Source organism: Misgurnus anguillicaudatus, chromosome 8 (genome assembly GCF_027580225.2).
Source record: "Misgurnus anguillicaudatus chromosome 8, ASM2758022v2, whole genome shotgun sequence".
Lineage (NCBI taxonomy): Eukaryota > Metazoa > Chordata > Actinopteri > Cypriniformes > Cobitidae > Misgurnus > Misgurnus anguillicaudatus.
In genome coordinates this window covers 21522484-21541506 of record NC_073344.2, presented here as the reverse complement: position 1 = coordinate 21541506, position 19023 = coordinate 21522484, and the positions used below count along the sequence as shown (strand labels likewise).

Genomic DNA, 19023 nt, shown 5'->3' with positions numbered 1-19023 from the left:
GCAGCTGAACTACTGTAGTTTACATCTAGAAAAATAAGTCTGTGGGATGTTTTCGTTCAACAGATCCTCAAAAAAAGACACAAATGTACAGTGTTCAAATCTATTTTGCAATTCAATAAGTGTTTAATTAGGAAAGAAGGAAGGAAAAAGAAAGGAAGGGAGAAAGGAAAGGAAGGAAGAGGAAAGGAACACTGCTAGGTTGTTTCAACATTTTCGAGTAAAATAACCCAGCAGTGTGTTCTGACCAATACTGACCCAACCATAGGTTACAACAACTCAACCCTTTTAAGAAGGAAGGAACAAAAAAGGAAGGAAGAAAAGAAGGAAGGGTAGAAGGAAGAAAATGAATGAAGAAAGAAAGAAAAAAGAAATGAAAGAGGGAAGGAAGGAAAGAAGGAGGGAAGGAAGGAAGAAAGGAGGAAAGAAAGAAAGAAAGAAAGAAAGGTGGGAAAGGATGGAAAAAAGCATGAAAGAGGAAGGAAGAAAAAAGGAAGGAAGGAAAGAAGGTAGGGTGGAAGGAGGAAAAAGAATGAAGGAAGAAAGAAAAATGAAGGAAAGAAGGAGGGAAGGAAGAAAGGAGGAAAGAAAGAAAGAAAGAAAGAAAGGTAGGAAAGGATGGGAAAAAGGAAGAAAAAAGGAAGGAAGGAAGGAAAGAAGGAAGGGAGGAAAGAAACAAAGGAAATAACAAAAGAAGGAAGGGAAGAAAGAAAGGCAGGAAGGAAAAAGAAGGAAGGAAGGAAGGAAGGAAGGAATAAAAGGTGGAAGTAAGGAAAAAGAAAGGATGGGTAAAAGGGAGAAAAATGAATGAAAGGGGAAAGGAATAAAGGAAGAAAAGTAGGAAGGGGCGAAGGAAGAAAGGAGGGAAGGAAAAAGAAAGAAACTAATGAAGGAAGGAAGGAAGGAAGAATCAAGGAAGGAAGGAAGAAAAAGGAATGAAAGAGGGAAGAAAAGGAAGGAAAGACGGAAGGAGGGGAGGAGAAAAGAAAGAAAGAAAAAAAGAAAGAAAGAAAGAAAGAAAGAAAGAGGAAAAGTAGGAAAGAAAGGAATGGGGAAAAAAGAAAGGAAGAGTGGAAGGGAGGAAAGAAAGGAAGGAAGAAAAGGAAAGGAGAAAAGAAAGGAAGGAAGAAAATAAGGAAGGGTGGAAGGGATGAAAGAAAGGAAGGAAGAAGGGAAGGAAGGAGGGAAAAAAGGAAGAAAAGAAGGAATGGTGCAAGGGAGGAAAGAAAGGAAGGAAGAAATAAAAGAAAGAAAAAAGAAAGGAGGGTAGTAAAGGAATGAATGAAAAAGGAAGGAAGGATGGTAGGAAGGAAAAAAGAATGGAAGGAAGAAAATATGGAAGGGAAGGAAGAAAGGAGAAAGAAAAGGAAGGAAGAACGTGTGGAAGGAAGAAAGAAATAAGGAAGATGGAAGGGAGGAAAGGAATGGAGGAAGGAAGAAAAATGAAGAAAAATGAAGAAAAATTTAATGAAAGAAGAAAGGAAGAAGGGAAGAAAAGAAGGAAGGGGGAAGGAAGAAATTAAGGAAAGAAGAAAGAAAGAAAGGTGGGAAAGGTAGTAAAGGAGGGAAAGAAAAAAAGAAAGATGAAAAGAAGACAAGAAGGAAAGGGAAAGAAAGAAAGTAACGGAAGGAAGGAAAAACGAAAGGAAGGGTGGATGGGAGGAAAGAAGGAAATGATGGTAAACAAAAAAGAAAACAAAAATTGTAGAAAGAGAGCAGCAAAGAAATAAGCAAGGAAACAAGGGAAGGTAAGGAAAAAAGAAAGAAAGGTGTGAAAGGTAGTAAAGGAAGGAAGGGTGAAAGAAAAGGGAAAAGGAAGAAAAGAAGGAAGGGTGCAAGGGAGGAAAGGAGTGGAGGAAGGAAGAAAAAGGGAGAAAAAAGAAAGAAAGAGGAAAGGTAGAAAATAAGGAATGGGGGAAAGAAGAAAAAAAGGTAGTAAAGGAAGGAAGGAAAAAAGGAAGGAAGGAAAGTACGGAAAGAAAAAAGAACAAAGGAGGGATGGAAGGGAAGAAAGAAGGAAGGAAGGAGAAAAAGAAAACAAAAATGGCAGGAAGAGAGCGGCAAAGAAATAAGCAAAAAAAAAACAAAAAACAAAGAAAACAGCACAGAAAGAAGAGAAGAGAACTTTGTGTAAAACAAAAAGCATTTGTGTCTTTTATCTCTTTGAGTTGGCTGTGAAATGGTCAATCTGCCTTTGAAAACACATGAGAGTGCGTGTAGGAGTGAGTGTTTGTGTGTGCGTGCGTGTGTGTGTGTGCGCATGTGCGTGTGTGTGTCTGTGTCACCCAGATCTGCCAAATCTGAAAATTAGTATTCCGACGACTAATGATCTGATTCAAATCACTTTCCACACATTTGGATATAAACATAGACTTTGTTTGAACTGACAGAGGGCTTTCATTCCTCTAATCTCACCCAGCATGAGGCGGAGGCATCGACGCGAGGACGACGCCCACACCCACACTTAAACCGTATTCAGCTGCGACAACACCACAAGCTGCAATTAACATGAACGGATGGGAGCGAGAGTCTATGATGCCTGACTTTGACTTCAAAGGTCAATGTTATGATCTTTCATCATATAAACCCAAACTTATAACTAAAAGATGTTTAATATTGCACAAAATCATGGTTAATAATGATGTCCTGTTTCACTAAAAGACTAGTTTAATCCACCTAAGAGCTTACTACAGTAATACAGTACATTCAAATATGATCAAGCTGCTTTTTTACAGCTGATTTGTACATTTTATAAGCAGATTAAAGACTCTTACCTATAGATGTTGTGGCAGGAACAGGCTCCTTGGAAACTGCAAAACAGGACAAAATGTTTAGCATGTACAGTGCAGTGCTGTTCTGAGATCTGTCGGTCATTTATTTCCATTGTTTGCGGAAGATATGGATGCGCAGCTGCATTTACAGAAAAACAATAAAAAGTGTGATAGCGCCCACCACAGATTAAAAATATCGGGAAGATTTTTTAACCAAAACAGATCACTGTGGGTTTAATTGAGTCATGATGTCATCCACCCCATCTGATATTCATGAATATTCATGATCTTGTTTTGCACTCTAATAAAGTTAATTATATGAGTGTGCAAAGATGACAATCAAAAGTGTGTATGGATATGAATTAATGATAACAGTGATAACCTGATAACCTTTACTAGCAGAAAATTTATTTTAAAACCACTACAACGTTTTCAACTACACTCTGAAAGCAATCAAATTAGCCAAAATATTTAAGAAATGCATGCAAGGGATGGTGCATAGGTAAAACCCTGTGAATAAGACGCTCAAAAACCTTGGCGGTTTTGTTTTGTAAATGCAGATTAGATGGTAGGAGATGATGGACACTTTGTGGCATTTGAACCTACAACCATTGGGTCACCACCAGTTCAGATATCTGACCACTTAACCTGGCTAATCTAATACCTGCATACCTGAGTAATATGAGTTGATGAGTGTTTTACTCTGCAGGGCTTTACCCTGAATGGAGAAGGAACATGGAGAGGAGGATGCTGGGAAAGAGAGAGAGACAATACTTAGTTTTTTTTCTCACCGCAGAATATAAACACATCTCTATTTGAGTAATATTAGTAACAGTAGTGTGTACATTGATAATCTGATGAATATAAAAACAATTATAAAAGTTGGGATGCGCGATAATTTGCATGCGATATCATGCGCATCTTGTCAGTGAAGCCGATTCCTTGATTAGTACAGTAGTAAATTGCCATCACCTGCTATTCAGATGGAGCAGCATTTACTACACAAAGCCGTAGTTCACTGACAAGCTAGGCCATATCGCACACATATCGCAAGTGATATGGCCGCGATAATTAATGCGAAATCGCCCGGATTGTCAGTTAACTACGGGTTTGTGCGTTAATGCCGCTCCATCTGAAAGCAGCTGATGGCAATTTACTTCTAATCACAGAACCGGCTTCACTGACGAGATGCGCAATGACAATCACATGCGAATTATCGCGCATCCCTATACAAAAGCATCATCAGGCAGCATAAAAAGACAAAACTAAGAGGATGACTTAGTGATGGATGAATATACTGTTAACAGAAGTGCTAACATTCCCTTGTGTCAGTCACCTCAGTGCGATTAACCCAAAATTTTACAATAAACACTAAATCGTTTTTATTTGTTTTGAATAAACATCTTGTAAAAATGTGCCCCAGCTAATTTATCCAGTCTCATTTGCTACTGTAAAATTATTAGGGCTGTCAAAAGATTAATTGCGATTAATCGCATACAAAATAAAAGTTTTTTTGCATAATATATGTTTGTACACTATGTGTAATTATTTTGTATTTATAAATACACACATGCATGTATTTATTTAAGAAACATTTACATTTATATACAGTATATATTAGTGTTGGGCTTAGATTAATCTAGATTAATCTCATACAAAATAAAAGTAATTTTTTGCATAATATATGAGTTTGTGTTGTGTGTAATTATGTATGTATTTGTGTTTATATATATATATAATATTTACATACAGCTCAAACTCATATTATGCAAAAAATTACTTTTATTTTGTATGAAATTAATCTAGATTAATCTATGCCCATATATATATGTTCATGTTATTATTTTGTTTTATGGTGCTACTTAGCTGTATTTTTTAAGTTATGAAGGTTTAAATTAAAACAAACCAACTGCAGTTGCATTGAAATAAATTGAAATGCACAACCAAAAAACGAGATTTCTGAACAATTAAAAAAACGGTGGTTATCTCGTTTTGCAACGAAACTCTTCATATATATATATATATATATATATATATATATATATATATATATATATATATATATATATATATATATATATATATATATATATATATATATATATCAACCCAGTATCACGAAATTGCGTGACTATTTCACGCATGGACCAGCGTGACAATGTCACGCTTTGCCGCGTTTGAGCGTGTGCATGTCACGCTTTCTGTTTGTGTCGCTGTCACGTATTGGTTACTCAACTTTTTTGTCCTAATTTCTTACCATTGTCGCTTCGGTTTAGGGTTAGATTTACATAAAATGACACCCTTACCTAAACAAACTCTCAAACTCTAACCCCAACGTCAGGTGACAATTGGTTAAAGTTTAGAAAATATAAAAGAATAAGTATTGTATCTTTTTATTTTATAAACCAATACTTAAAGTGACAAATACTTAAAGTGACATATAACACAAGCACCAAATCTAACCCTAAACCGAAGCGACAATGGTTTGAAAATAGGACAAAAAAGTTGAGTAACCAATACGTGACAGCGACACAAACAGAAAGCGTGACATGCACACGCTCAAACGCGGCAAAGCGTGACATTGTCACGCTGGTCCATGCGTGAAATAGTCACGCAATGTCGTTATATATATATATATATATATATATATATATATATATATATATATATATATATATATATATATATATATATATATATATATATTGATGCGGCTGACGTGTTATGCGACATGTTTGCAAAGGTTTTCTTTTCAAACTTACAGCGTGCGCCTCCCTCAGGCTGTAAACGAGGCTCTGGCGCAAAAAACAAAACGCTGGGGCTCACAAGATAACACGTCAGCCGCATTGTACGTCAGATGTGTTACTGCCGTTAAGTCTCGTGCACGCGTTTCACAACAGAACCGGAAGAGAAGACAATGCAGAAGTCGTAAGTCATTAAATCGTCATTTCGTAATGCTGAAGTAGTAATTTTTGTTATTTTTGGACCAAAATATATTTTCGATGCTTTAATACATTCTAACTGATCACATGGACTACTTTGATGATGTTTTTATTACCTTTCTGGACATGGACAGTATACAGTACGTAGATTTTCAATGAAGGGTCACCAAGCTCTCGGTCTAAATCTAAAACTTCTTAAACTGTGTTCTGAAGATGAACAGAGGTCTTCCGAGTTTGGAACAACATTAATGACATTATTTTCATTTTTGGGTGAACTATCCCTTTAACCAAACCACACCAGGGCACGATACAAAGCAATCACACTAGTCAAACAAACCGTGCTTTTGGGGTCAAACGCGCTCGGGCGCAGTTTGGTTTGGGTAACGTGAATGCGCCCTTAAACTCTTAATTGATGGTCATCACAATTTCCTACATAGTCACGCTCGCCTCATGTTTATTGTATCACATCAAGATCATTGTTTTCTTACTAATATCAAATCTATATTTTATGAAAACTCGGTCAAGCACAAGACGAAATCTTGTCACTTTCTCAAAACATAGAGACAAATAAAAATTCTTCACTTAGCGACTGCAGACAGCCACAGTTAACAAGACCTTTAAATGCCATTGACAACTTTGAACATCCACACACTCACATAGTACATTTGTACACAGTAATGTGCGCACTTTTAATAAATACTACAAGCACTCACAGTCAATCACAGACAGACTTTTAATATTTACAGTACAGACTATAATTCCATGACAGACTACAAACAAAATGAAAGTGAGGTAAATTACCCAAGAGGCAATGCAGTCCAAACTTTCTCCTTTTAACCTACCCACATGTGACCCTGTCTGTGAAATCCAGGTTGAGGTCTCATCATTTATAATTTATCTATCTAATAATGAGATTTGGAGCATCAAAGTTTGATTTCAATGTTCTTACTCAGTCAATATTAAAGACATCAAGGTTATATTTTCACAGAATGCCCTAAACACGATGAGTTTAGCTGGGTTTTCATATGAAGGGTTAAAAATGTTTTGAACTTTCCATTTTAATAACCTATCACTTTAAAAATCTCATTTACACAAATCCCCAAATTCTCATACGTGAAGGTGCATAAGTGTTTGCAAACATAAGGATCTCTGCTCCCATTAGAGCAAAAATGCTTTGGCAGCAAAAGCTCATGGAGCGATGTGATGAGATCTGGAAGGGCTGAATAAGTGAAGCCGTGAGCGGCAGGTGTCTCTCTGTTCATTTAAATGATAATACTTCTGAAATGCTGAGTTTGGATCTTAAGCTCACAGATCTTATACTGAATCATCTTCGAAATACCCAATATAAAAATAATGCATGATTGTAACCGTGAAGCAAGGAAGAGGAAGGCTTGGATATAAGTGAGTAAAAATGGCAACCACAATACGAGTATGAATAAAGAGACACTTGAAATCTCATGGCAATTCGTACGTTTTTACAAGGTGGCTAATTCCCAGCAAGCAATTTAGGCTGCCATAAAAATCTAATAGATATCTAACCATAGCCCAAGAATAGACGATGCGTATACTTTTAAAACATGTAAAAAATATATAAAAAGCAAACACTTTGAACAACTGATGACATAACATGATGGAATATCATACATCTCCATATTATTTTGGAAAAACAGCATGTAACCAAATTTAAGGTTATTTAGCGTAGAAGTGGGTTACTCATAGTTGGACTATATTAGGTCTATAGTTAGCCGTCATTTTACTGTCTCGGTTTTTGCTTGCTGGGTTTGAATTAACTCGTATGACCATATTTGTATGTTTTTGTACCATTTGCTTTCTTTGACACTGGGGGATTCATAATTGTTTATTCTCTAATAATGGTACATTTTTGTACAATTCACTTCATACGAAATCCTACAAATTAGCCAATTCATAAAATATGTATGAATTTCCGTGAGTTCAGGCTCGAGTGATCACAGTTTTTGCACATACCGTACCCACCTAAACATGTTTATGAAATATTTTGGCTAATTTGATTCAGCTAAGAGATTCAGTGGCGGTGACGATAAGTGCCTTTTATCATGGTTTACGATAAAAGGGTGCTCGCGTTTGCAAGATACTCACATAATCTCATACGTAACCAGAGTTTAGTGTTACGGGAGTGTCTTGTGTGTAACGTGAGCGTCTCATTTATCACAAATGATTTTGACGCGTATGCAGCAGGCACTTATTTTGACAAAACATGTGATGCATGGTTCACATGACTCAACAAACACATATTTTGAAAACAAGAACAACACACATAACACTCCGAACGCTTATTTTGAATTTGCGCCCCTTGGTTGAGCAGTCACGAGCCGTTATTGGCTAAGAATGTAGTTTCTTTCTTTAGTACTCTTACTATGGGTTCACACCAGTCATGTTTGAGGCGTCAAATTCGTGTCTACTGCGTCTAGCTTGCCACTTGAACATTTTGAGTTTACTCGCTTTATTCACGCGTGAATGCCGCGAGAAAAATTCAATTTCTTGAGACATTCCTGTGGAAATTCGCATCATGGGAGGGGCTTCTGCGACTCTGCTCACTTCCTGTAATCACGTCACTACTAGAGCAAGCTCCTGATTGGTTAACGCGTGAGTTTTTCCGCCAAAGTTCACATTTTTGAACTCGTGCGTTTCCCACGGCAACGCTCAATTCGTGCCATTCGCGCGAACTAGATGCGCGCATGAGGCGGAATCGCGTTTACCGCGCCACACTAAACGCCTCATTCGCGCTGCTAGACCTCTAGATGCGCGTCAAAGCGTATTCACATTGGCATAACATTGAAAAGTCTCGTGCTTGACGCCTCTACCGCAGCTGGTGTGAACGCAGCATTAGGTTCACCATGCCTCAGAATTCCAAGATTTTTCCATCTATATGCAATGTTAAATAGGAAAAGTCTGTAGATTTATTTTATTCTGAGCTTGGATATTTACAGTACCTGGACCTGTCGAGTCTGACTTGCATCATTTCTGCTTGCTATTTCCTAAACCAATCTGAATCGAAATGTTCCCGACTATAAAATGTGATTTTTCTGGCACACCCACAGTGTTAACCTACACCTCCCCAAACCGTACACTATAAATAAAAATGCATTAAAGCTAAGAAACCTTTTTAAAGTAAAGCCAGAATATTGTTGTTAAGTTGTGCCTCACATTTCTTAGACACTATTTTTAAAGAACTGTTCACAAACAGCAATTATGAAGCAGGCTGCGCTCTGAATTATTTTTAACTTCAGAGCCGAGATTCATGTCTATAATAAAGATCTTGCACTGTGCCGTAATGTTGACTCTCAGACCATTAGATACAAGCAACCGATACAATAATGGTCTGCAATTACTCCATGCTTGAAATATTCCAAAATAAGCACATAAATAAGCGGCATTTGCGGATATCGCTTTGGCCATCTGGGGAAAAACACAAGCCGTGGTCAATCAGCGTTGATTTTAAATGAAATAAATATAATCATTACGCATAATAGCACGCCTCTCTCTTTCTCGGTATCTCGCTCTCTCTCCTCTTCTTCTTCTTCCAGTACCATCCAAATGATTTTGTACACAAAGGCCACGGTGACATTTTGTGTTGAAAGCGACTAAGAAAGACCCTTCCTAATTACAGCCGCTTCACAGCATGCCAGACCCCACTTAAAACTGAGAATGAAAGGGAGAAAAGAAAAAAAACGCCTAGTCCAAATGCCACTCGCCATTTTTCTCCTCCGCGCCTTTTAAACCGGCAAGTCAATAGCGAAGTCTCTTGATATGCAGAGTGCTGGGTCCATGTTGTTCGGCTCCGAAAATAACTCCCTGCGCCGGTCAATCTGTGGATCGCTGAATAGTGTGAGACACAGGCCGATCTATGCTTAGACGGTTTGTATAGAAAATCAGGAAGAATGGTGAGCTGAGTAAAAACGCTAGATCGCTGGACCCTTTTGACCACTTTTGAGCCTTTCTGAGCTCATTAGCATGATAGTGGTATGTGCAAGAGGTTTGCGTGATTGCAGTAATGGCACCTGAGATTGGAAAGAGCGATGCTGCTCTTTAGAAAATGTGGCTATTGCGTGACCTGAGGACTTTGGGTTTTGTGACTTGCAAAGAAGAAGTTTAGAAAGGGAACGTCCAAAATTTGTATAAGCATGCTAGAAAGTAGGGGAGAGCAGGGGGGAAGTACAATTTTCAGAAAAACTTAATTTTAAAAGATAATGTTATAGACAGGGATATATATGTTGCTGTGGTCAATAACTCACAAGTGTTTTGATGTCTACGTAAACACACAAGGGGCCTCATTTATAAAATGCTGCGTAGAAACCTACTGTACATTTGATCTTGCGATCATTTATCAAAAATGCGTACGTGATTCATAAACCGAACCGAACGAAATCTATAAAATCGCAAATAATCTTGCCATTGACATATAAAGGAGTGCTTGTCAATAATTAAACCCTTTTCGAGCAGCAAGAATGGCTTATATTTACAAAAACCTGCAGCAATTGTACAAGCAAAAGTGCGTACGTCTGCTCAGACCCTGACGTGGCGCTAAGCACTTTTCCACGTCAAAGACAGTTTTTAAAAATATGGATTTTTGCATACGCACACTTTATGATTAAATCCGTGCGTACACACGCTTTAGAAATGAGGCTTTAGGAGGTTACCTCGTTCGCAAATTAATTCATTAAATGCATTTAATTATTCTTTCATTAATTCATTGCATCACTCATTTGTTACATGATTCAGTTATTCATTCATTAAATTATTTATTTGTTTATTCTTTCTTACATTTATTTGTTTATTTATCCATTCCTTTATAAATTTTCCAATTCATTCTTCCATTCACTGAATGCCAACATTCCTCTAAACCACAAAACATTTGTTCAAGATCATAAAAAAGCAGAGCAGCAAAATCATAAAGTCACATTCGTATATTTGCTGAACTCACAGAATCCGTTGAGGTCCTGGCTGCTGGTGGAGAACGGATCGTCCTTATGGAGTGTGCTGACTTTCCCCGTGCTTTTATCTGCCGTGCCGACCGGTCCCATCTCTCTTTGCGTACTGCTGCTGGCCGTCTCCTTCTGCTTTTTAGCCAGTTTCCTTCAAATCCATTCACAACACGACAGGTTCATAAACAGCTTCAAGTGCATACACTTCAGTGTCTGGAAATGCTTTTGGCTGGCGCAAACTCTCGCTGTGTACTTCACAGTGTGTCTGTTGAGCACAGGTTTGTTTGTTTTGGGCACGTGTCGTTCATTCAAATCAGTTAAAAAACACTGAACTTGCCAGTGTTGAGCTATAGATATTAAACGTACAACAGCATAAGAGCACCGAATCCAAACATTGCCAAAACACTAAAGGTATTTTAACACAAGACAATAGCACACCGAGCAAACACACGACATGAAGTAATATATTTACCAACTATAGAGATCTGTAATGAATATTTATTCTGCAGTGATATATGCCAAAGCAAATAAAAGTCATCACATACCCGGTGTAGTCAAATCAAGGCAGCGAAAACTCACAACCTTGCCATGAAGAACAAATCCAATATGGCCAATTTCAATGTTAGACATTGAAATGTGTAAAAAACGTTTTGAAGCATATCAGATATGCAGGAGGTAGCTCATTGCGCCCCATCCCACAAAACAGGGGATGTGGGACTGTAATAAATTATATATAAATTATACATTATTATATCATGTTATGACTTCAATAAGCTCTTTTAGAAGCTAGTCAGTGATGCTATTAAAACGAATTGCACCTAATGAGTGAAGGACACCTAAAAATGCATTATTTTGACACTTTTGTAATCTATACTACAATGCAAATGAACTACAGTGATATACTGAACTGAAGACGCCGACTGAAAGCCCGCCCACACCAAAAACTGATCTAGTTATCAGAAAGAGAGACCAATCAAGATACGCTCTCGCATCATATTGTCAGTCTCATCAGACTGAGACCTGACCAAATAATTGATTTCTGGGTATTTAGCATAATTTGCGGGAATCTGGGATGCGCTATCATTATGTGGGATACTCCCAGAACGTCCAAGGGAGGTGGGATGTCTGCATAAAGGGGCTCTGCCATACGAATAGGGCATTATCTCTTTCCCCGCCATTGACAAGTTATCTCGTCAATTAAAGGTGGGGTTCGCGATTTTTAAAAAAAACTTTGGAAAAGTAAGTCGGGCCAACTACCAAAACACACTTGTAGGCAATAAGCAGTAAGGGGCATGTAAGGGGTGTGTCTACTAACCGAAATTGTTGCCTATGTTGCCTGGAGGTCTCGCGGCGCGAATGAGGCGTATAGCGTGGCGCGGTAGACGCGATTACGCCTCATTTACGCGTCTAGTTCGCGCAAACAGCGCGAATTGAACATGGCCACGGAAAACGCGCGAGTTAAAAAATTTGAACTTTGGCGAAAAAAACGCGCCACATAACCAATCAGGAGCTTGCTCTAGTAGTGACTTGATTACAGAAAGCGAGCAAAGTCGCAGAAGCCCCGCCCATGAAGCGAATTTCCGTGTGAATGTCTTGACTAGAATTTCACGCATGAATTTTTTGAGCGAGTAAACTCAAAGTTTTCAAGTGACAAAACTAGACGCGTTAGATGCGAATTCGACGCCTCAAACATGGCTAGTGTAAACCCACAGTAATACTACGATTATCCACTAAATGGTGCATTTACCCAATTTATAAAAAACTGAAGCAAAAAATTATTTATTAATTTTACACTCCGTGTATGTTTTGATAATCGTTTTCTTCACAAAAATGCAATTATTTCAGCTTTTTACAAAAAATATTTTTAAAGAAAAATACCCATAAGAATTTATAAGCAGAGAAAAAATATAGAGGTTCTTTCATTTTATATATTTGTGTGTTTATATATTTTTAGAAGGAACTTTACAAAAAATGCTGGCGGGGAATGAGTTAAATGACTATGCAAAATAAAACAATCCTGTTTATCTGAATTCACTCATGCAACGATTACCACTTTGATCTATCATTACTGGAGGTAATAACTAGGTAAACAGCAGTAATCTTTTATTATGTACGGAGTGCATTTGACCATGATACAGATCAGTGGCCTACACAAAAATAAAGCTGCTTTGATTACGCTCCTATTGCTCACCGCCCCAATAAATGTGTCACATTTTTTAAAGCGAGTCCAGCTGTATGAGCTTAAATCTTAGCAGACTTTATTGCACAGATCTTGAAGGAAGATATTATTGTCAGTAGTGGATTGGACTTCTCCCAATAAAATGACTCTTTGATTTTTTAGGTTCAACAGAACAGCGTTTGACCTCAATATGTGCTCCCTTCTCCTTCAGGCCTCGACTGAAAATAACTCCACGTTGTGTTATTTTCTCTTCTGGGAATCCGAAAAAGCTTTTATAGATGAAGTATAACATTTTAGCCTTCTTAAAAACCAGGCCAACCTTTAAAATTGGGGTCTGAGGTTTGAGAAAACATTTTGCAACTTTGGTAGATGTGGTTCAAAAGAGGAAAAAAAATCATTTAACAGAAGTTGCAGCAAAATTAGGAAGCAATAATCATTCCCTTTCATTTTGTTTACCATTAATCAATGTAATGACTGTACAGCAATAAAACTGTGATAACATAATATGAACTGCAAGCCACAAGCTTTGTTGCATCAACCAATGTAGACACATTCACGTAGTTCCCAACCCTAAAGTAGCACAAGTCTTAATTCATTTTTATATTCGAAACTCCTGTGTGCTACAAACATCTTTTACGGCAGAATAAAGGCTCCTAAATCACCAAGCATTGGTACATTAATGTGTCCTAAAAGTAACAGGACTATTTGATGATATAAAAGCTATCAAATAATAAGATCTTTTGAATGCCAGAATAATGGGTCTCATTTGGAGAGCCATATTTTAGTCATATTGTTAGAGACAATAAACTATAGGTAATCATGATTTAATGAATATCAAAAAATCACTTCATTAACACCATCCTGTGGTTAGGATGCCATAAACAGTCTTTATAGCCTGGACTTTGTTATTGGTAAATTGTATGAGAGAGAAAGAGAATAGACACAGATACACTGAAAAAGATCTGAAACATCTGATTTGGCTGATTTGGGGCAGATTTCCTCCCTTCCGACAATCCTAGCTATGTCCCGATTATCTTAATGGTTCTACTGATTATCTTATCAGATTTTCCCTTGGTGTGAGGTGTGTTAAAATTGTTTGAACCTGACATCGGAGCCGCCCCGATCGCGAATCGTAAATATTAAACATGTTTAATATTAACGATCAGAAATCCTGATGTGTGGAACCCCGAGGACAAACGCGCGCACGCTCTTGAGATTATCACGTAAAACGAAACAATTTTTAATCAGAAAGCGAGATGATGGAAGACGGAAGCAGTCATGGTGCAGCACAAAGCGAAGTTCATGCAAAGTGAACTTGTATAGACCATGTCTCCACGACTTCACCCAAACCTTTTTCTGTGAAAATCATTCCAAACACTAACACTATAATTTCTTCCTGCATAACGTCCGCCATGTTTATTCTGAAGTCTCGCGAGATTTTGTGAGATTTCCTGTGTTCACGGTCAAGACTCTGGTTGAAAATCTGTGCCTGCTGCACACGCGTCAAAACCGTTTATGATATAAGAGACGCTCACGTCCACAAAATACATGCAAGACACTCCCTTAACACTAAACTCTGATTACGTATGAGATTATGCGAGTGTCTGGCAAACGCGAGCGTCTCTTTTATCATGGTCCCTTTGGATGCGTCTGCAGCAGGCACTTGTTTTGACGGGACACGTGATGCACACAGGTCCACTCGGCGTGCCAAACACAAATTTTGAAATTACGAACCACACACATGATGGGCTACATACATGTTGTGATGAGCTTCGCATCGAGCGCCCTCGGAAAAAGAAGTCACCGGCCGCCACTGACGTGTACACTCTAAAAAAATCCTGGGTTGTTTCATGTCACAGTTGGGTAAAATATGGACAAACCCAACTGTTGGTTTAAATTAATCTAGACAATTTAACACAACCATGAGTTGTAGTAACTAGGGATGTGCATCTCCATAACTGAGTCCGATGCAATACGCATCTCGATGTATAGCCTATGATACAATACATTAAATGTACATATGAAGCAGCTACCAATGCGATACGATTTCGATTTGGTTCAACACAATGTCATTCAATGCAGTTTGATGCAATGAAAAAGTATGATGCTATGCAATCTAATATAGTACAGATAGGATTTGTACATGGGCGTTGGAACCATTATAAGACCACTTTTTAAGAAGATATTGGATCCACTCACTTTTTCTCTAATTTAGCGCTATGTCTCACTTATCAGAGCGGCGTCTGTCAAATCCATTACACTGGAGGACTGCACTAATAAATTAAACTCCATTCTGCATTTTAGCTATACGCCTTAACTTTCCCGCTGCTGCTGTAATAATTTAAACTGCTATATATAATTTAAACTCCATTCTGTGTTTCACTACTTTCACCAACTGTACTCCCACGACACAACAAGGTAAGCAAAACATAGCAACATAACAGTTTGAAGAAAGCAATCTTAAAATATTGATCACTGTTTAATTAATAAAAGTATAGCACATCTACTAATAATTATACATAAATGAATCTGTTTTTTTTTTCGATGCAAAATATGTTAAAAATTATTCATTGCGATGCAAATGCTCAGTTGTATCCGATGCACAGTTTTTAAACTGATGCATCCCATCGTTAACTTTTTATGCTGATGCACCAAGCGAATCAGGAAATCTTCTCATCCCTATTAGTTACTGTATTGAATTGGATTGCAATAGGGTTTAATTCCTCAAAGCTGCGTCTAACGTATCTTTGCACAGTTTCCCCTTCTGTGATTGGATGAGGACAAATCCACAGTAAAAATCCCAAGCTAGCGTTACTAAACCTGAATGTGCATAACAACCTCACTTGTGATCACATCCATAAAATAACCTCATTAAGGGTAAAACTAATGAAAGCTCTACGGCTGTGGGTAAGATCTTGGCATAGTGGTTACAGTATAGCTTTAGCCTGTAGCTCTCTCAGATGCTGGACTATTGAAAGAAGTCCTTATGAATGTTATTACTTTCATCTATATTTCAGGAGTAAGGAGACTCTAGAAAGAATGCACATAGTAAGTGAATCTGAGCTTTACACATGAGATAAACATCCTGAGGCAAGGCTCTGCCGCATGAGAAGCGAATCAAACAGTCGTGTGAGATGAAATGCAGAGGCAGGTGTATAAGCTGACATAGCAAAGCATAGTTTAAGCGTAACCGAGAAGAAATATTATAGCCTTTGAGTCAACAGATCTATGGGTTTTGAGGCCAACTAGAAATAGTTAATAATAATAAGGTAACAGCACATAGTGACATCAATTGACCTAAACACAAGGAAAATTTAAACTGTATGCCTATATAATATAAATAATAATATTTCAGTTTGCCTGGTAAGTTTTAAGCAGGGCCAGCGGAAGCCTTTTTGCTCTTTCTACAGAAATGTTTTTGGAAAAATCTACGAATTTTTTTTGGAAAAAACCTAAAAAAAATTTTTTGGAAAAACCTACAGAATTTTTTTTTTAGAAAACCTTCGGAATTTTTGGGGGGGAAAATCTTCAGACATTTTGTGGAAAAATCTACGGAAATTTTGTGGAAAAATCTACGGAACGTTTTTGGAAAAATCTAGGGAAATTTTGTGGAAAAAACTTTGAAATTTTGTGGAAAAATCTACAGAAAATTTTTGGAAAAATCAAAGGAAATTTGTGGAAAAATCTTCGGAAATTTAGAGGAAAAATCTACGGAAATTTTGTGGAAAAATCTACGGAAATTTTGTGGAAAAATCTACAGAAATTGTGGAACAATCTAGGGAAAGTTTTTGGAAAAATCTATGGAAATTTTTGGGAAAAATCTTCGGAAATTTTGCGGAAAATTTACGGACATTTTGTGGAAAAATCTACTGAAATTTTGTGGAAAAATCTACTGTTTTTTTATTTTGGGGGAAAATCTATGGAAATTTTTGGGTAAAAGCTACAGAATTTTTTTTGGAAAAATTTGTGGAAATTTTGTGGGAAAATCTATTGATTTTTTTTTAAATCTACGGAAATATGTTTGAAAAATCTACGGAATTTGTTTTTAAAAAACCTATGGAAATTTTTTGGGAAAATCTACGGAAATTTTCTGGAAAAATCTACGGACATTTTCTGGAAAAATCTATATTCTGTGGGAAAATCTACAGAAAGTTTTTGGGAAAATCTATGTAAATTTTTGGGAAAATCTTCGGAAATTTTGTGGAAAATCTATGGACATTTTGTCGAAAATCTATGAAAATTTTTGGGGAAAAGCTACGGAATTGTTTTGGAAAATCTACAGAATTGTTTTGGAAAAATCTACGGATTTTTTTTTTTAATTTACGGAATGTTTTAAAAAGAAATTAGAGAGTTTAATGTGGAAATATTATGAAACTGAAATAATTACTTTAATAAAGGCTTACAATAAAAATTAATACACCAAACCATTGAGTCCTCTGAATTAAACTGGACCAACATGAACCAGATAATGTGCATGTCAAAATACAATTATAGTTTGTAAATAAAATTACATATATTATTGTTTATAGTGTTATATAGAATAAAAAGCTTGTGTAAATACGTTCTCATTATGAATTTAGCATACATCTAGAGATAATTTCATCATTTTTACAACGCAATGTATACTTTATATTAAACATTCATCTTGTAAATGGATTTGAAAGGACCATGTGCTGACTGTCACGTCACATAGACCACAGAGTCATGTGAGATCTCTTTAACTCTGTAGTAAATTTTATTTAATCTCAAATATCAAATAGTTCATGCTCTCTATCATTAAAAACGTTCACAGCAAACAGCACGCACAGGGTTTATGTACTGTACTGCTTATCAATGACAGCTCACAAACACGCTCAAGCACAGGATATGTGTGCTTGTCAACGACAGCATTAAATCCACGGAATTCTGCAAAGTTTCCGCGAAAATCTGCGGATACCGTTTGGGCCTGCTTATAAGCAAACAAACAGCATGTAGGTGGAAGGAAGGCTATTGAAAAATGAGTTGAATGTTACTCTAAAATATTTTTTCTTTATTACAAGCAGCTTTGTTCACCATGGCAAAGTCGAGTTAAAGTTACATAATTTTCATTTATTTAATTTTTCTGTAGAAATATAAGTACTAATGTAATAAAATTTTTAAAGGTATGATCCAAAAATATCCCTAAGAAACTTTAGCAAAGCAAATAAATATGACAGGGAATGTTGATATGATATATTCTGTGTTTAATGCTACTTACAGGTAATATGAGTAGGAATATGCATTTCTTCTGAAGCAGCGAAATAAAGACAAAATAAAATAAACCAAAATAAACCAAAGTCAATCCAAAGAAAGGACAAACACATTGATTAGTGATCGATATCGTAATGAGACAGACAATGACAAAAATACTGGAATCTAGCCACTGTTCTGTGTGCAAATGATAACTTGTATGATTTAATTTAATATATTGTATAGATATAATTTAATCTAGAATGACTCTAGAACGAATCCTATGCAGCTTAATGTGGTTTAAAGCCTTGCCAACTAAATTTCCACTAGCTGATGTTGTAAGGTACATCTGACTTTAAAAATTTTAAAAGTAATGATTTTAAAACATCTATTATTAGAAGAGTTCGACCAAATATTAAGATTTTGTTATTATTTACTCACCCCATGTGGTTCCAAACCTGCCCGTTATCATTTTTTCTGTGGAACACAAAAGAAACAAATTGGAAGAATCTGTACGCTGCTCTTTTCCAAACCACAACAGTTTACATTTTCTAGCTTGTCTTTTTAACTTTGTGACATGTTGAGTGGTGTTTTTTTGGAGATTGACAGCTCGACTTTCGTTTGCAAAAAAACCCAACAGATTTTCAGAATTTGTGTTCCACATGAAAATTGGTTTGGAACAACATGAGGGTTAATAAATAATGAGAATGTTTAATATTCCTTTACATCTGTAAACGTGACTGTTAAACAATATATGAAATGAATGAAACTGCACATCTGGCTCAGGTGAAAAAATTAATAATGTGTGGATTGAGAGAGAACAAAGAGAAGTTGTGTGGACAAATACAGGAATGGACAGGAATGGTGAGTGTTTCACAGACATGAAATATTGTCTTCTTTTATGACACAAACACAGTCAGAAATACAGAAGAGGACAAGAGCAGCAGTTGGAGAACGTATCG

At 36.7% G+C, this 19023-nt stretch overlaps 1 protein-coding gene across 17 annotated transcripts in view; it reads right to left on the bottom strand.

The window, feature by feature from the left end:
* Window positions 1–19023, bottom strand: part of ptprt (protein tyrosine phosphatase receptor type T) — a 342074-nt gene that overhangs the window by 76480 nt on the left and 246571 nt on the right. For 6 of the 17 annotated variants that reach the window (XM_055214314.2, XM_073870461.1, XM_073870460.1 and 3 more), the window contains 5 exons: window positions 18503–18538; window positions 18090–18119; window positions 10674–10825; window positions 3441–3518; window positions 2772–2807 (listed from right to left, as the gene is read on the bottom strand). In XM_055214314.2, coding sequence (XP_055070289.1) covers window positions 2772–2807; window positions 3441–3518; window positions 10674–10825; window positions 18090–18119; window positions 18503–18538 — 332 coding nt within the window. The remainder of the gene's footprint in view (window positions 1–2771; window positions 2808–3440; window positions 3519–10673; window positions 10826–18089; window positions 18120–18502; window positions 18539–19023) is intronic. The other 11 variants (XM_073870465.1, XM_055214334.2, XM_055214332.2 and 8 more) reach the window with 5 other exon arrangements.